Source organism: Geotrypetes seraphini, chromosome 5 (genome assembly GCF_902459505.1).
Source record: "Geotrypetes seraphini chromosome 5, aGeoSer1.1, whole genome shotgun sequence".
NCBI lineage: Eukaryota > Metazoa > Chordata > Amphibia > Gymnophiona > Dermophiidae > Geotrypetes > Geotrypetes seraphini.
Window position 1 is genome coordinate 245,252,431 of NC_047088.1, and position 15,692 is coordinate 245,268,122.

Sequence of the window (15,692 nt, forward strand, 5' to 3'; positions counted from 1 at the left end):
TATTCTTGCATTTCTAGGAAAGTGGATGGAAGGAAGCTGTTTGTGAGACTGGGTTTCAACTAAAGGTAATGAGTGCGTTAAAGAATTTTTTTTTTGTTCAAAGTGTTTTATTGATTTTATAAGTAGAGTAAAAATACAAAGCCAACAATGTGAGTGCTCCAACAAGGAGCACATTATAACAATATCATTAACAAGTGTGAAGTGCATCCACAAAGGAATAATGATCACAGATTATGAAATGCATAACAAAATAAAGATGTGATGACATTAGTTCAAGAAAGGGGTATTAAAGAAAAGAAAAACAAAAACAGTAGGTGAAATGCTCAAATAATGTACCAGAAAAATCAGAAGGACATGTCCAATCTAAAATAAAAGAATATGATATATATATATATAAAATGTATTAGAACATGGTTAATTCTGATAAGTGCCTGAATTCAGAAGACTAAGGGTGAGGCAAAAACATATAATAGAGAAATGAATATTAAAGTCAAGAATCTGAGTAACAATATTCAGTATTCATGAGACTGATTTGCAATATTCAAGCAGAGGGGACCAAGTTTTTGTATAAGAGATCATGGAGTTATTGCGTTCAGCAAAATGACATTCATATTTCACAAGGAGACATATCGAGTTCCACCATATATTGACATGTAGTTTAGTGGTATCCTTCCAATTGTGCAGGATGGTGGAGAGAGCAGTGAATAAAAGTATAATTAACAGGCGTTCATGAGTGATGGATAAAGGGGAGGATAGGATCGAAGAGCCATTAAACAATAAGTCAAAGGAAAAAGTATCGGTGATATGAAAGATGCGGGCAATTGTAGACCACACATTAGACCAAAAAGATGAGACATGTGTACATGTGTAAAGCATATGGAGTAAAGAGCCATCAGGGGATTTACAGGTCCAGCAACAACCATCATAAGACCGATTTATTTTGGCTGACTTATCCGGGGTCCAAAAGGCCCTGTGGTATAAGAATATCGCTGTTTGTATGTGTGAGGCTGAACGAAGTGACTTCAGAAGTTTGGGCCACATGAGTAGCCACGAATGTTCAGTGAATGGAGTGTGTAATGAAACATTCCATTTCGCTATGGTATCATGGGGAGGTGTGGTGGTGTGAGATTGGATATATTTATACCATTTAGATGTCTGACCTTTCATGGTAGGATAGGAAAGAAATAAGTTAGGTAAGTCAGGAGGAACAGCAAGGGAGATAGGAGATGGAAAGGCAGATTTGAGACTATGATGAAGTTGTATCCAGAGAAAGTATTGAGATTGAGGAATGTGGAATTTGACCATAAGATCGGAAAAGGAAAGCCAGTGGTCATTCTGGAGGAGATGATGAACATACCAAATCCCCTGTTGTTGCCACCTCTTCCACGCCACCATCTCCTTATTGATTGTGATACGAGGATTATTCCAGACGGGAGCTAACGAAGATTCTGCCCATTTATGAGAAGAGATGGAGTCCACATAACAAATCGCTGACCATGTACTCTTGATAATGGGGTTAGCTTTAATAGAAGCAGTGAGAGACATACAAGGGGCATGCTTAAGAGAAGATGGATCCGTCAAAGTCATTTCGAGTTGCAACCAATTAGGATTGACTGAGATCGGATTAGAATCTTGCCAAAGAGAGCCCTGAGTCATCAAGAAGGCCATGTGATAACCTCTAAAGCAGGGAAAATTAACACCTCCCCATTCACGGGGAGATTTCAATTTTTTAAGCGCAATTCTAGGTTGTTTTCCCTGCCAGAGAAAGTCCACAAGGAGTTTCTCAATGCGGGCGTAAACAGCATGAGGAAGGAGTATGGGGAGCATGCTGAGAACATAATTGATTTTAGGAACGATCATCATCTTAATAGTAGAAAGACGACCAAACCATGTCAGATTGAGCGGAGACCACTTGCGAGTACAGGTGAGGGTGGTTGAAATAAGATGTTCGGTATTAAATTGTATAGTGGAGTCTAGGGAAGGACCAAAGAAGATTCCGAGATATTTTATTTTTTGGGGAGACCAAAGAAATCCCTGTCCTGTGACCACTGTCTGCACGTCAATACAGTTTAGTGGCATAATTTCAGACTTAGAAATATTTAGCTTGTAACCGGAGATAGCGGAGTAGCGGTGGATTTGGGATAGGACCGAGGGCAAAGATTCCGGCGTGACATAGAGTAGGATATCATCTGCATAAGCAGAAAGTTTAACAGAGAAAGAGTCATGATGGAATCCCTTAATAGAAGAATCATTCCGGATGGCAATAAGAAGAGGTTCAAGTACGAGATTAAAAAGGAGAGGTGAAAGTGGGCATCCCTGTCTGGTACCCCTCGAAGGCGAAAAGGAAGAAGTTAAATGTCCATTAATCAAAATTTTGGTTTGAGGGTGGGAGTATAGGGTTTTGATCATGCGAATGAATGTTTCGGGAAAGCCGAACCATGAAAGCGTGTGAAAAAGGAAGGGCCATTCAACACGGTCGAAGGCTTTTTCAGCATCTAATGCCATAATCAGAAGTCTATCTGGATTGGAGTCTGTATGGTGAAGAATATGAGAAAATAAACGAGTGTTATTAGATGAGTAGCGATTGTGTAAGAATCCGGATTGGTCCGGACTAATTAAATAGGAAAGAACAGATTGCATACGAGAGGCCAGGATTTTGGCAAAAATCTTGGCATCGACATTGATGAGGGAGATAGGACGGTAGTTCTTAACGTCCTGTGGGTCCTTTCCCGGTTTCGGGAAAACAATCAGCGTGGCTTCAGTGAAGGAGCCCGTAGCAGTCCCTTGAGCACAGAGATGGTGAAAGAAAGCAAGCATGTGGGGTAATAATGTCTGATGAAAAGCTTTATAGAATTCGGCAGTCAGTCCATCCGGTCCTGGGGATTTCTTGGGAGCTAGAGAAGTAATTGCTTCCAAGAGTTCCTGTGCTGTGAATGTTTTATCAAGAAGAGGTAAGTCAGATAAGGAGACCGTCGGATGTTGCAATGCTAGAAAAGAGTCCGTAGAGGTAGCCGAATAAGAGGAGTCAGAAGAATATAGTGTTTGGTAAAATGAGAGAAACTGAGACGATACAGCAGATGTCCCAGTAAGAAGAGCACCGGAGGGGTCTTTGATCGAAGGGATAGAAGTTTGGTTAGAAGATTTATTTAGAAGATTCGCAAGCAAATGGCCGGTCTTGTTATTTTCCGCGTGATATGTAGATGCTTGAACAAATACTGATCTAGCTGCTGCAGTACTGAGTAAGGAATTATATTCGAAACGAAGTTTTCGGAGATCCGTTAGGGCAGTGATATTAGATAAATCAGATGTATATGTAGATTCTGCAACGTGAATACGTTGTTCCAGATCTTTGATTCGTTTTTTCCTGACAGAGTGGAGATGAGAGGAATATTGGATGATGACTCCCCGTATGTAAGCCTTAAAGGTGTCCCATGTATTAGGCCAAGAGGTTTGGTCAGGTGAATTGAAGACAAAGAATTCATTTATGGCATCATTGACAGTGGTGACAAAGTCAGGTTCCATAAGTAGAGAGGAATTGAATCTCCATTGTCTGGATTTGGGCGAGAGAGAAAAATGATTGCAAGTCAAGGAGATGGCAGCGTGGTCCGAAATGGCAATATCTCCAATGGTAGAGGAGGAGAGATGGTCAACCAGGGAGGAACTAGCAAGAAAGTAGTCAATGCGAGAATAGGTGGAGTGGGGAGCAGAGAAAAAGGTATAACGGTCAGCATCAGGATGGTGGAGTCTCCACGGATCAATGAGTTGTAACTGTGAAATGATATCATGTAGAGTGAACCAGGATCGGGTCTTTTTATATGTTGCATGGGACTTCCTATCCTTATCTACATCTAGGATGAGATTAAAGTCCCCCCCTAAAATAATAGGAGTATTAGGGCTTTGAAGGATGTGGGTAGCCAAATTGGTAAAGAAATCTGGTTGGTCCGTGTTAGGAGCATATATATTAATGATGCGAACTGGTTGTTGCGAGATGGTAAGCAGAGTACTGACCCAACGACCATTCATGTCATGAGAGCTAAAATCAATGGAAATGGCTGGGTTTTGACGTATGAAAGTTATGACTCCATTTTTCCCATTGAGTGCAGGTGAGCATAATGGTGGTGAATAACCTTTCAGGGTAAGTTTGTGGGAATCAGATTCTGAAAGATGCGTTTCCTGTAAAAAAACAATGTCCGAATTAACGTCCTGTAAATAAGAAATAATTTTGCGTTTTTTAATGCAATTGTTTAGACCCTTGACATTGAGAGAAGTAAAGGTTAAAGGCATGGATAAATATGAGCTGGATTCATGACATATTCAGTCAGGCAACAATAATCAGATAGTGAGGGATGTAAGGCATTATACACTGAGAAGGTACACCTTGATAAAAGAAAAAAGGACAAAAACCAATCAGGTGAATAGTGCATACACAGCAAACAGGTAAAATGGAGGCACTTAAAACAAATGTCAATGAGATAGGCTACAAACGCAGCCAACAAGTTGGGGTAACTAGAAAGTCAAGCCAGGCGGCCGAGGTCAGATAGCAAACACAGCAGCCTAATTCAGAACTGTTAGCAACCATCATCTGAGAACAGGAAAAAGAGTAATGAATCAAATTAGCATTGTAAGAGTATGAATAAGCATATGTAAAAAAAAAAATAAAAATTCTCAGCAGAAAAAGAGAAGGGAGAGATATTATATGGGTAGTCATAATAAAATTCCATTAGCCAAGAAAAGGACTAGAAAGAGGCAATTGGAAATAAGAATTTAAAAGAGAGAGGGCTATGAGTCATGGAGGTTAATTGATACTGAAGAGGCAATCAGTAAAGGAAACATGAGAGCCTAATTGAAGCTCAGTGGACCGTGAAGGGAGAGATAAGCTGAGTAAACACAGCAGTTAAAGGCCAGTAGCAAGGAAAGATCAGTTATATAAAGCAGTGAGTCATCTAGCAAGGAGAGGAAAGCAGCGGTAATGCGTCTGAAAGAAAAGTCAGAGGAACCGGGTAGGAAACAAGTTGTGCAGCTGGTTCCACGTGTGCAGAAAGAAAGAGGAGCACAGAAGGCAAAATGGTGGCGAGGAAGAAAGATAAAGGGGGTGGGAGAAGAGAGAGAAAGGCATTAAAGTAGAAAGACAGATCGGGTGTATCGGAGAGAACAGAGAACAGAATTATATGAGTCACAGCAAACATTTCATGCAGGCAAGCAAGTAAGCAGGAAGTACAGGCTGAAATGTCCAACGGAAGGAAAATGGAGTCCTGGGAGCCCACGAGGGACGAGCAGGCAAGGCTGGTAAGTCAGTGCATGAATGATTTAGAGCAGTCACAGTCACACTGCATCTATTGAGGTTGGAGATTTTTCTTCAATGAAAGACGCCAGTAGTTCCGGATCGGTGAAGTCGCGTGTTTGATTAAGGTATGTGACTCTCATTCTGGCAGGGTAGTAAATTCCAAAACGAGCACCCATCTTCTTTAGTTGAGGACGAAGAGCCAGAAGTTGTTGTCTTGATTTCACTGTGTTCTTGTGAAGGTCTGGCAGGAAAAGTATCTTGTGTCCCTCGAAGGTAATAGGAGCGAGTGTGCGGGCTTTTTGCATGATTTCCAGCACCTGCTGGTACCGGAGAATTTTGAGTATAATCGGTCGAGGGCGCTGATCACGCTGCTGCCGAGTTGAAGGTGTGCGGTGGGCTCTCTCGATCTCAAAGTCTTTGGTAAAATTAATGTTTAGGAGAGAAGGGATGAATGTTTCAAGGAAAGCCAGTATATTAGTGCCCTCCCGATTTTCCGGCACTCCAAGCAGCCGCACATTGTTCCGGCGCGAGCGGTTGCTCGCGTCTTCAAGTTCCCGCTCGATGAGGAGAGAGCGCTTTACATGTGTCTGCAGGGCCTTGATATTGGCATCGGCAGTGGCAGACTTGATTTCCAAATCAGCAAGCTTAGTTTTGAAGCCTGAAATATCAGAGTGTATAGTGCTGAGTTCGTCTTTCATCTCAGTTAAGGCATCTTTCGTGTCAGTCATAATATCTTGTAGTGAGCGAATTGCCTCCCATAAGTCAAGCATGGAGGGAGCCTCTGGCTTGTCAGATTTGTCCTGGGTAGATTTGGCAGGTGACAAGGGCTCAGGCTTGTGACGTTTTCCAACCTTTGCTGAAGCCATCATATAAAGAATAAATTCTGCTGAAAATAATAATTGAAAAAGCAGTAATATAGCTCAGAAGAGGAAAATAGTAGGTAGGGCTGCTGGAGCTGATCTAACCCACGACCATCCTAGTCGGGCTCCACAGCGCCCCCCCGCGTTAAAGAATTTTAGTCTCAGATATAGAAATGGCTTTTAAAATTGTCTGGTGGAATTTCTCTCTCCCTGCTAGGACAACCAAAACTATTTAAAGTAAAATAACATGTCAAAAAATTCAAAAATGTTAGTTTCTCTTCAAACAAAAGCAGTATATGTTTAAAATGCAATATATATTACAACTGCCGTAGGTTTGTCACAACTCTAAACTAACTCAAAAGAAATTGGTATTAGATATTTCATATGGAAGGTATTAAAGAGCTGTACTACAGGGCGGAGAGACAATGAATTCTTTGCTTCAGCCTTTACGAAAAAAGATGTAAGAAATCTACGTGAACTGGAAATATTTTTCAAAGGTGGAGGAATTGAAAGAAATCTCGGTGAACCTGGAAGATGTACTAGCCAAATTGACAAGTTAAAGAGTGATAAATAACTGGACCGGATGGTATACATCCTAGGGAAAGAACTCAAACATGAAATTGCTGATCTGCTGTTAGTGATCTGTAACCTGTTGTTAAAATTGTCTCTAGTACCTGAAGATTGGAGGGTGTTCAATGTTACACTGATTTTTAAAAAGGGTTCTGAGGGGTCATGTGATGCTAGAGCTTTGAGCGGACGTGCCTCTCTGCAGTTCCGGGGCACCCAACCTCCAATTCTTTTATTGTCAACCAAATCAAACCTCAACATTCCTCAAACTATTCCTGCTGCTTGCACCGGGTGAGGTGGATCGTTGGACCCTTCTTCGAGGCTATATTATCTCGTTATGACTTCTAAACCTCAGCGGGGCGTTAAGGATAAGCACAAACCCGTGGAGTTCAAAATGGTGGAGTTGCACGAGGTCCCGATGTTTACTCTGCAGGATGCGGCAATTCAGGAACTCACGCGGTCCCTCACGGCTGTTATGGATGATAAGCTGAGCAAGATTCAAACGTTTATGGAGGAATTTCGGGAGAGCCTGGACGCACAAGCCTACTGATATGCAAATTTTTTTTCAAAATGTTTACCAATTTGTGAAAGTGACATCTTTGCAGGAAACACAGTTCAAACTTCTGCATAGGGCATGCATCTCCCGCTCCAAAGGCTGCATTATGGGACTGGTCGGACAATTCCTGCCTCAAATGTCAACGACTCCCTGGCTCTTTCCTAGACTCCTTCTTTGAATGCCCCAAACTGTCTCTCTGGACCGCTGTGCATCAACGCCTTATCTTTACACTTCAGCACTCCTTTGACTGGAATCCTAAGGCCCTTTTGCTGGGGAATGTGCAAGATCTTACTCAGCAAGGCCTGCCTTTTGAATCCAACAAGTTCATCCTTCACGCGATTCTGTTGGGCAAAAAATCATTCTGCAATACTGGGCCTCTTCAGAGTCTCCTACATACCAGCTGTGGACTGTTTGGATGCGGGCCCTAGCTCCTTTTGAGCTTTGCTACTACTCTACCAGAACTAAGGAGGTGTAGAAAGCTTATTGTGCCCTGTGGGAGCATTTTCTGTCATCCTCTGATGTACCATAACTGCTGATTTTTAGGGGTGGCTTCCATGGGGAGGTTTTTGACTTTTGACTCCCTCCTGAGCACTTTGCCCTGTTGAATCTCCTGGGACGAGTGTGTGGGGGTGCGGCTGTTGTATGGGGTAGCATGTGTGGAGTTTTGGGGGAGGGGGATGAGCGACTGTTTGTATGTGTGGGGAGTGCTTGGTGTCAAGAGAACGGGGGATTGGGGATCTTATCTATCTTTTCTGTATTTTTGGGGGGCATTTGTATTCTAGATCTCTACTTCTGTTTCCTGTTTGTTGGTTGATGGAACAGTGTTGTTTCCACAACTTATGCCGTACATAAGAACGGGTAGGTTCATTCTGCTTGATATGTTTTCTATTTATTGTTCCCTCTCTCACTCCAATTGCAGTTCTGTCTCCCTCTATCCTTAGGCCTGAAATTCGTTCCTGCCTTTACCTTTCTCAGGTTCCAGCCTCCTCAGTTCCCTCTCTCACTCCAATTGCAGTTCTGTCTCCCTCTAAATCCCACCCCTCTCTCACTTGCACCCTAAATCCCCTCCTTGGCTCCCAAAGTCTGGCATATCTCTCTCTCTGTATTGGCTAAGAATCTCTTCCTCCTTTCCCTTCTCCTGGTCTTGGTCACTCTCTCTTCCTCTCTACCATCCCCCCACTTCCACTTGCTGGTCCAGCATCCATGTCCCCTCACTCCACCCTCCATCTCTTGCTTGCATCCTGAATACCTTCCCTACTTCTCATGGTCTGGAATCTTTCTCTCTCTCTTTCTACAATCAAGCATCTCTTCCTTCTCACCCCCCTTTTTGGCCTGGGTTTCCTTCTCACCCCCTCTCCCCTCTACTTACGGGTCCAGCATACATGTCCTAAAAACACCTTATACTATTTGCTGCAGATCCTGTCGTCATATAACATTAATAAACGGCAACTTGAAAATATTAGCTAAGATACTGGTAAATAGATTGACTCTCCTACTGCTTGGTCTAATTAATCAGGTGGAATTTGTGCTGGGATGACATACCCTTGATAATGTTAACCGGATGCTTACAATTTGTTGTAATTTGGGCAGCTCATGATACACAGACCCCCCTATGATAATTCTAGGTGATGATGCTGAAAAATCCTTTGACAGGGCTTATTGGGGATTTATGTTTGCAATGTTAGATAAAATAGGGGTGGTCCTAAACTTTTGAGCATGGATTGTGACCTTTTATACTAATCCCAAGACGTACATAAAAATTAACAAAATCTAGCTGTTCTCCCAAGCCTTTAATACGTGTGGCAATTGAATATCCCAGTGGTCTTAATTAATTTGTAAGTTGGGAACACTTTGGATCTAGGTGAGCTGAAGAAGAGTCATCAACTATCTTCCTTTGAAGGACTGCAGCACTACTGACCAGCATGTGTTAGTGACATCCATCACTTCCAAGACATCTTCAGAAGTTCAGACTTTTCATTAGAGGTGTTCTCAAGGAAATCAACATTTCTAAATGATTGCCCTTCTTCTGATGGGAAATGCCTTATTCAAATGTGCAGATCTTCTCTCCTTCCCCCCCCCACTCCCCACTCCATTTCCTATTTTGTCACGAGCTTGGGAAGAAATGCAGAAAACAAAAACCCAGAAAGACCATGAGAATTGCTCTAGAGATTGCCATTGGTCCTGTGCCTTGCATTGAAGAAACACTGGACTATCAATTCACTTCGCATCTGGACTAGCTTGTTGCCCTTCCTGTAATTTAAGGCCAGTTCCTCCTATCTTATTCAACTGTACATATAATTTGCTTTCAATTTAGCTACCCATCTATTTATCCCAATGACTATCCTATTTGGTTTGTCTGTCTGCATGTCTCAACTCTCCCTCCCCCCGGCTGCCTATTACAGTGATTATAATGTCAATAAAATATGAAATATCTGTTACTTTATGGTTCATCATATCATTTGTGTTGTATGAATGTTCTTTCCATTCTGCCTATTATGGTATCATTTATATTCTGCTGACATGTATAATATTTCTGTTATATGATCTACTGTATGATCAATGTGTATATATTTTTTTATATTATATAATGTTACTCCTGTTTCTGTGGTTCAATCTGTTGTCCCCATGTTTCTCTGGTTGTATTTATACTTTTATTTGGTCATGTTATTATTGTTATAGATTGTAAGTTTTATGTAAGGCTGCAACTGCTGTATGCCACTTTGAGTGAATCTTTTCATAAATGTGATTAATATATCTCAAAAACAAAATAAATAGATTTCTACAGTCACTCTGAATGTAAATATTATAAAGGAATGTTTTCTTTGAAAAATTCCTGGTCTGAACAATAAATACACATGTTGACTTTGCTGATCTGCATTGAATCTAGTGAAGGGATACCTTATAAACCTTTGGAAAAAAGAAAAGGCTTTGAACTTTTGACAGTTACTAGTCTGATTTTTGCGTTTTCAGATGTTGGCTTGAACCAGTGACCAAAAGTGCATGTTCTGTATCCTTGTGTTACCAGTTCAGCAAACCATTCAGTACAATCTGTTTGTCCTGCTTTCTATTACCAAGTAATTAGAGCAGCATGCTGTGAACCAGGAATGCCAGGTTCTGAATCCTACTTGATACTCCCTTTAACCTTGCCTAAGGTACAAAACTTAAATTGTAAGCCATCCAGGGATAGTAGCTGAAAGGTAAGAAATAAGAGGTTAGCTTTCATAAATTACAAGAGATCGCAGAAAGAGGAAGACAGGCAAAAATATCTGGAAAAGTTAAGAGAGGCTGGTTGAGTAGTCAGGAAAGCAAAGATACAAATGGAAGAAAAAATAGCTGACAATAAAACGAGGAGACAAGACATTTTTTTTAGATATATTGGTGTTAGGAAGAAGTGCAAAAATGGCATTGTGAGACTCAAAGGTGAAGGGAAGAAATATGTATAAGCTGATAAAGAAAAGGCTGAATTGCTTAACAAGTATTTCTGTTCTGTGTTCACGTGAATAGAGGTGGAGTAGTGATAGACTCTGATCGATTTTCAGAGGGTTGTATTCGTGAGGAGCTAGCTAAATTAAAGGTAGTCAGAGAGATGGGGTTGGATGGTGTACATCTTAGGGTGCTGAAGGAACTTAGAGAAGTTATAGTGGCTCTGTTGACTAACCTTTCCAATGCTTCTATAAAGTCAGGATTGGTACCAGAGAACTGGAGAAAGGTGTGGTCCCTCTCCATAAAAGTAGAATTAAGGAAAAAGTAGGGACTTATAGGTCAGTAAGTCTGACTTCTGTGGTAAGCACATTAAAGGAAACACTTTTAAACCAGAATGGTGAAGTTTTTGGAATCTGGTGGATAGAGGGAGTGCACTAGATGTGGTGGATTTAGATTTAGATTTTAGAAAAACCTTTGACAGTGTTCCACACAGATGTCTAATAAATAAACCAAGTGCTTTTGGGATGGACCCCAAAGTGATAGGCTGGGTCAGGATCTGGTTGAGTGGAAGGCCACAGAGGGTAGTGATCAATGGAGATCGCTCTGAGGAAAGGGGTGTTACCAGTGGTGTGCCTCAAGGTCTGGTTCTCGGGCATGTTTTTAACATTTTTATAAGTGATATTGCTGAAGGGCTGTCAGGTAAGATTTGCCTCTTTGTGGATGATACCAAAATCTACAATAGAGTAGACACCCTAAATGGTGTGAATAACATGAAGAAAGACCTAGCAAAGCTTGAAAAATGGTCTGAAATTTGACAACTAAAATGTAATGCTAAGAAATACAAGGCCATGCATTTGGGTTGCAAAAACCCGAGGGAACAGTACAGTGTAGGGGTTGAAGAACTTATGTGCACAATAGAAGAGCAGGACGTGGGTGTGATTGTATATGATGATTTTAAGGTGGCCAAAAGGGTTGAAAAGGTGATGGCGAAAGCTATAAGGATGGTAGGGTACAAAGGGAAAAGTATGGCCAGTAGGAAAAAGGAGGTATTGATGCCCCTGTATAAGACTCTGGTGATACCTCATTTAGAATATTGTGTACAATTCTGAAGACCACACCTTCAAAAAGATATAAAAAGATGGAGTCAGTCCAGAAGAAGGCTTGTAGGAATGATGCTTTCACACAAGGCTCAGATCGGGATGAGGCGACCTAAATGGATGGTCTCTCCTCCTTTTATTGAGAATCTTAGCTCCACTAATTACTTAGCTAATGCTCTACAAGGTTATAATTTCATCATGCATTTACAGTGATGATTATAGCAAGATAACTCATTTGTTTACATATTTCATGTGCTTCTCAAAGCTACTATCTCACGTGACATATGAATACATCATAACAGTTACAATAAAGCGATTTCCTTTGTGTACTCTTCTAATATGTCTAAAATCTTACTATACTACACTAAACTCCCTTAGTGGGAAAATACTATAAATAATAAAGACCAACAATTTCCCACTTTAGTGAAAAAGTGCATACACAATACACTATATAGCTATTACTGGAAAGGCCTCAGTCACGGAGCCTATGCAAGTCATAGACACTGACCCCAAAGATCCGCGTAGTTTTCCAGCTCCTTAGCTCCAATCATTGGCCATATTCCAGTCATTAAATTACTTATTCTAAACCCTTTATATTATTTTTTCTTCTTTTTTTCTTTTTATCAATAACTTAATCTAAAAAGGTCACTACCTAAAAAAATTTTTTAAATATAATTTTGCAATCTTCTATATATGATGTACTAATTCAACGTTGCAAGCCTATGTTTTAACATTCTCAGTTACAGTAATGTCATTAGTATTTTTCAAAGAAATTACTTAGCTTTGTATTAGTATTCATATCATTTGCATTCAGCGCTATGTTTCAAATCTTGCCAACGTGGCCAGCGTTTCGTGGAGTATTGTTCAAAACCACTGCCTCAGGGCCAACTTATGAAACAAGCTTCTGAAAATAAAATACAAAATCAGTAAAGGATATTTCTTATCATATTCAGGATTATATATTGAAGAAGTTCTTACTTACTATGTTGTGCAAATCCAACAACAGTCTCCAAACAATAGACAAAATGGCGACAGCCTCATTTTAAAGAGTTTTAACAGCGTACTGACGTCAGTGCAGATATCACATTTCATTAAAGATACAGATAACAAAAAACACCCCCAAAGGTGCTAACACTCCCCATATATTCTGCAACCTTTTATGGGAAACAATTCAAAAAGGATAATATACTAAGGAATCTAATGGGTAACTCAGTAAAAATGTTGCCACTCCATTTGTTTATTCAAGCCGCTTGGGTACAGGGTCTGCAGACGACTGATCCATCGTTGCTCATGTTGTGCTAAAATCTGACGAAAATTACCTCCTCTTATGTCAGGTCTGACTATTTCTATAATGACCGCCCGTAAGGAGTCAAAACTATGTTTCATCTCAATACAGTGTTTGGCCAGTGGGGCACCCATGTTGTGGTTCTTGATATTACTTTTATGTTCAGTCAAACGGATATTGAATTTACGTGAAGTTTGTCCCACGTAAATAAGCTCACAGGGGCACCTCAATATATATACAACACCCTGCGTTTTACAATTGGATTTATGGTTTAGAGTGTATTCTTTGTTATCTTTTGGATTCTTAAATATCCTAGTGCACTCCATTAGGGTGCACATTTGACAACTCCCACACATTTGATGCCCTAGTTCTTCATATATCCCGCTATCTGAGTTGTCTCTAAGAATCGAAGGACAAAGTATTTCCTTAAGATTTCGATTGCGGTGATAGGCTATTCTCAAGGAGTAGTCTTTGAAAGTTCCCGCTATTTTTAGTATTTCCCAATGTTTTCTCAATGTTTGGGCAATCTGGTAACTGTTATTCGAAAAGGTCAGTATGCATGTCATAATTTTCTCATGTGTAGCAGAATTATCCTTGGTTTTAGAGTTTAGAAGATGTTCCCGATGATTGTAGTATGCCTATATGCAATATTTACAGTCTTTAGTGGATAGCCGCGTTGTAAGAATTTTTCTTTCAGACAATTTGCTTGAGTCCTGAATTCAGTGTCTGAGGTACAAATTCTTCTGATCCTAAGGAATTGAGAAAAAGGAAGACTCTTTTTTAAGGAACCAGGATGGGCACTAGAGAAATGTAACACAGAGTTACAGTCAGTGGGTTTTGTATAAACCCTTGTTTGAAACTCATTCTCAACTATAGTTATCCACACATCCAGAAATGAAATTTCAATCTTGCTAAAGGTATATGTGAATTTTACTTTGGGATGACAATTATTAATATAATGCAGGAAGGTCATCAGTTCTTCCAGACCTCCATTCCAAATAAGAAAAATGTCATCAATATACCTAGTCCACAATTTCACCTGCTTGAAAAATTGAGAAGAGTATATCCATTGTTGTTCAAAATTATCCATAAAATCTTCCTTTTTCTCAATTCCTTAGGATCAGAAGAATTTGTACCTCAGACACTGAATTCAGGACTCAAGCGAATTGTCTGAAAGAAAAATTCTTACAACGCGGCTATCCACTAAGGACTGTAAATATTGCATATAGGAGGGCATACTACAATCATCGGGAACATCTTCTAAACTCTAAAACCAAGGATAATTCTGCTACACATGAGAAAATTATGACATGCATACTGACCTTTTCGAATAACAGTTATCAGATTGCCCAAACATTGAGAAAACATTGGGAAATACTAAAAATAGCGGGAACTTTCAAAGACTACTCCTTGAGAATAGCCTATCGCCGCAATCGAAATCTTAAGGAAATACTTTGTCCTTCGATTCTTAGAGACAACTCAGATAGCGGGATATATGAAGAACTAAGGCATCAAATGTGTGGGAGTTGTCAAATGTGCACCCTAATGGAGTGCACTAGGATATTTAAGAATCCAAAAGATAACAAAGAATACACTCTAAACCATAAATCCAATTGTAAAACGCAGGGTGTTGTATATATATTGAGGTGCCCCTGTGAGCTTATTTACGTGGGACAAACTTCACGTAAATTCAATATCCGTTTGACTGAACATAAAAGTAATATCAAGAACCACAACATGGGTGCCCCACAGGCCAAACACTGTATTGAGATGAAATATAGTTTTGACTCCTTACGGGCGGTCATTATAGAAATAGTCAGACCTGACATAAGAGGAGGTAATTTTCGTCGGATTTTAGCACAACATGAGCAACAATGGATCAGTCGTCTGCAGACCCTGTACCCAAGCGGCTTGAATAAACAAATGGAGTGGCAACATTTTTACTGAGTTACCCATTAGATTCCTTAGTATATTATCCTCTTTGAATTGTTTCCCATAAAAGGTTACAGAATATATGGGGAGTGTTAGCACCTTTGGGGTTTTTTTTGTTATCTGTATCTTTAATGAAATGTGATATCTGCACTGACGTCAAAACGCTGTTAAAACTCTTTAAAATGAGGCTGTCGCCATTTTGTCTATTGTTTGGAGACTGTTGTTGGATTTGCACAACATAGTAAGTAAGAACTTCTTCAATATATAATCCTGAATATGATAAGAAATATCCTTTACTGATTTTGTATTTTATTTTCAGAAGCTTGTTTCATAAGTTGGCCCTGAGGCAGTGGTTTTGAACAATACTCCACGAAACGCTGGCCACGTTGGCAAGATTTGAAACATAGCGCTGAATGCAAATGATATGAATACTAATACAAAGCTAAGTAATTTCATTGAAAAATACTAATGACATTACTGTAACTGAGAATGTTAAAACATAGGCTTGCAACATTGAATTAGTACATCATATATAGAAGATTGCAAAATTATATTTAAAAAATTTTTTTAGGTAGTGACCTTTTTAGATTAAGCTATTGATAAAAAGAAAAAAAGAAGAAAAAATAATATAAAGTGTTTAGAATAAGTAATTTAATGACTGGAATATGGCCAATGATTGGAGCTAAGG

The 15,692-nt window shown here is 39.9% G+C and overlaps 1 protein-coding gene across 7 annotated transcripts in view; it reads left to right on the forward strand.

Moving 5' to 3' along the window:
* Window positions 1–15,692, forward strand: part of SNX4 (sorting nexin 4) — a 167,484-nt gene that overhangs the window by 61,116 nt on the left and 90,676 nt on the right. For all 7 annotated transcript variants that reach the window (XM_033946750.1, XM_033946749.1, XM_033946751.1 and 4 more), the window contains one exon: window positions 18–65. In XM_033946750.1, coding sequence (XP_033802641.1) covers window positions 18–65 — 48 coding nt within the window. The remainder of the gene's footprint in view (window positions 1–17; window positions 66–15,692) is intronic.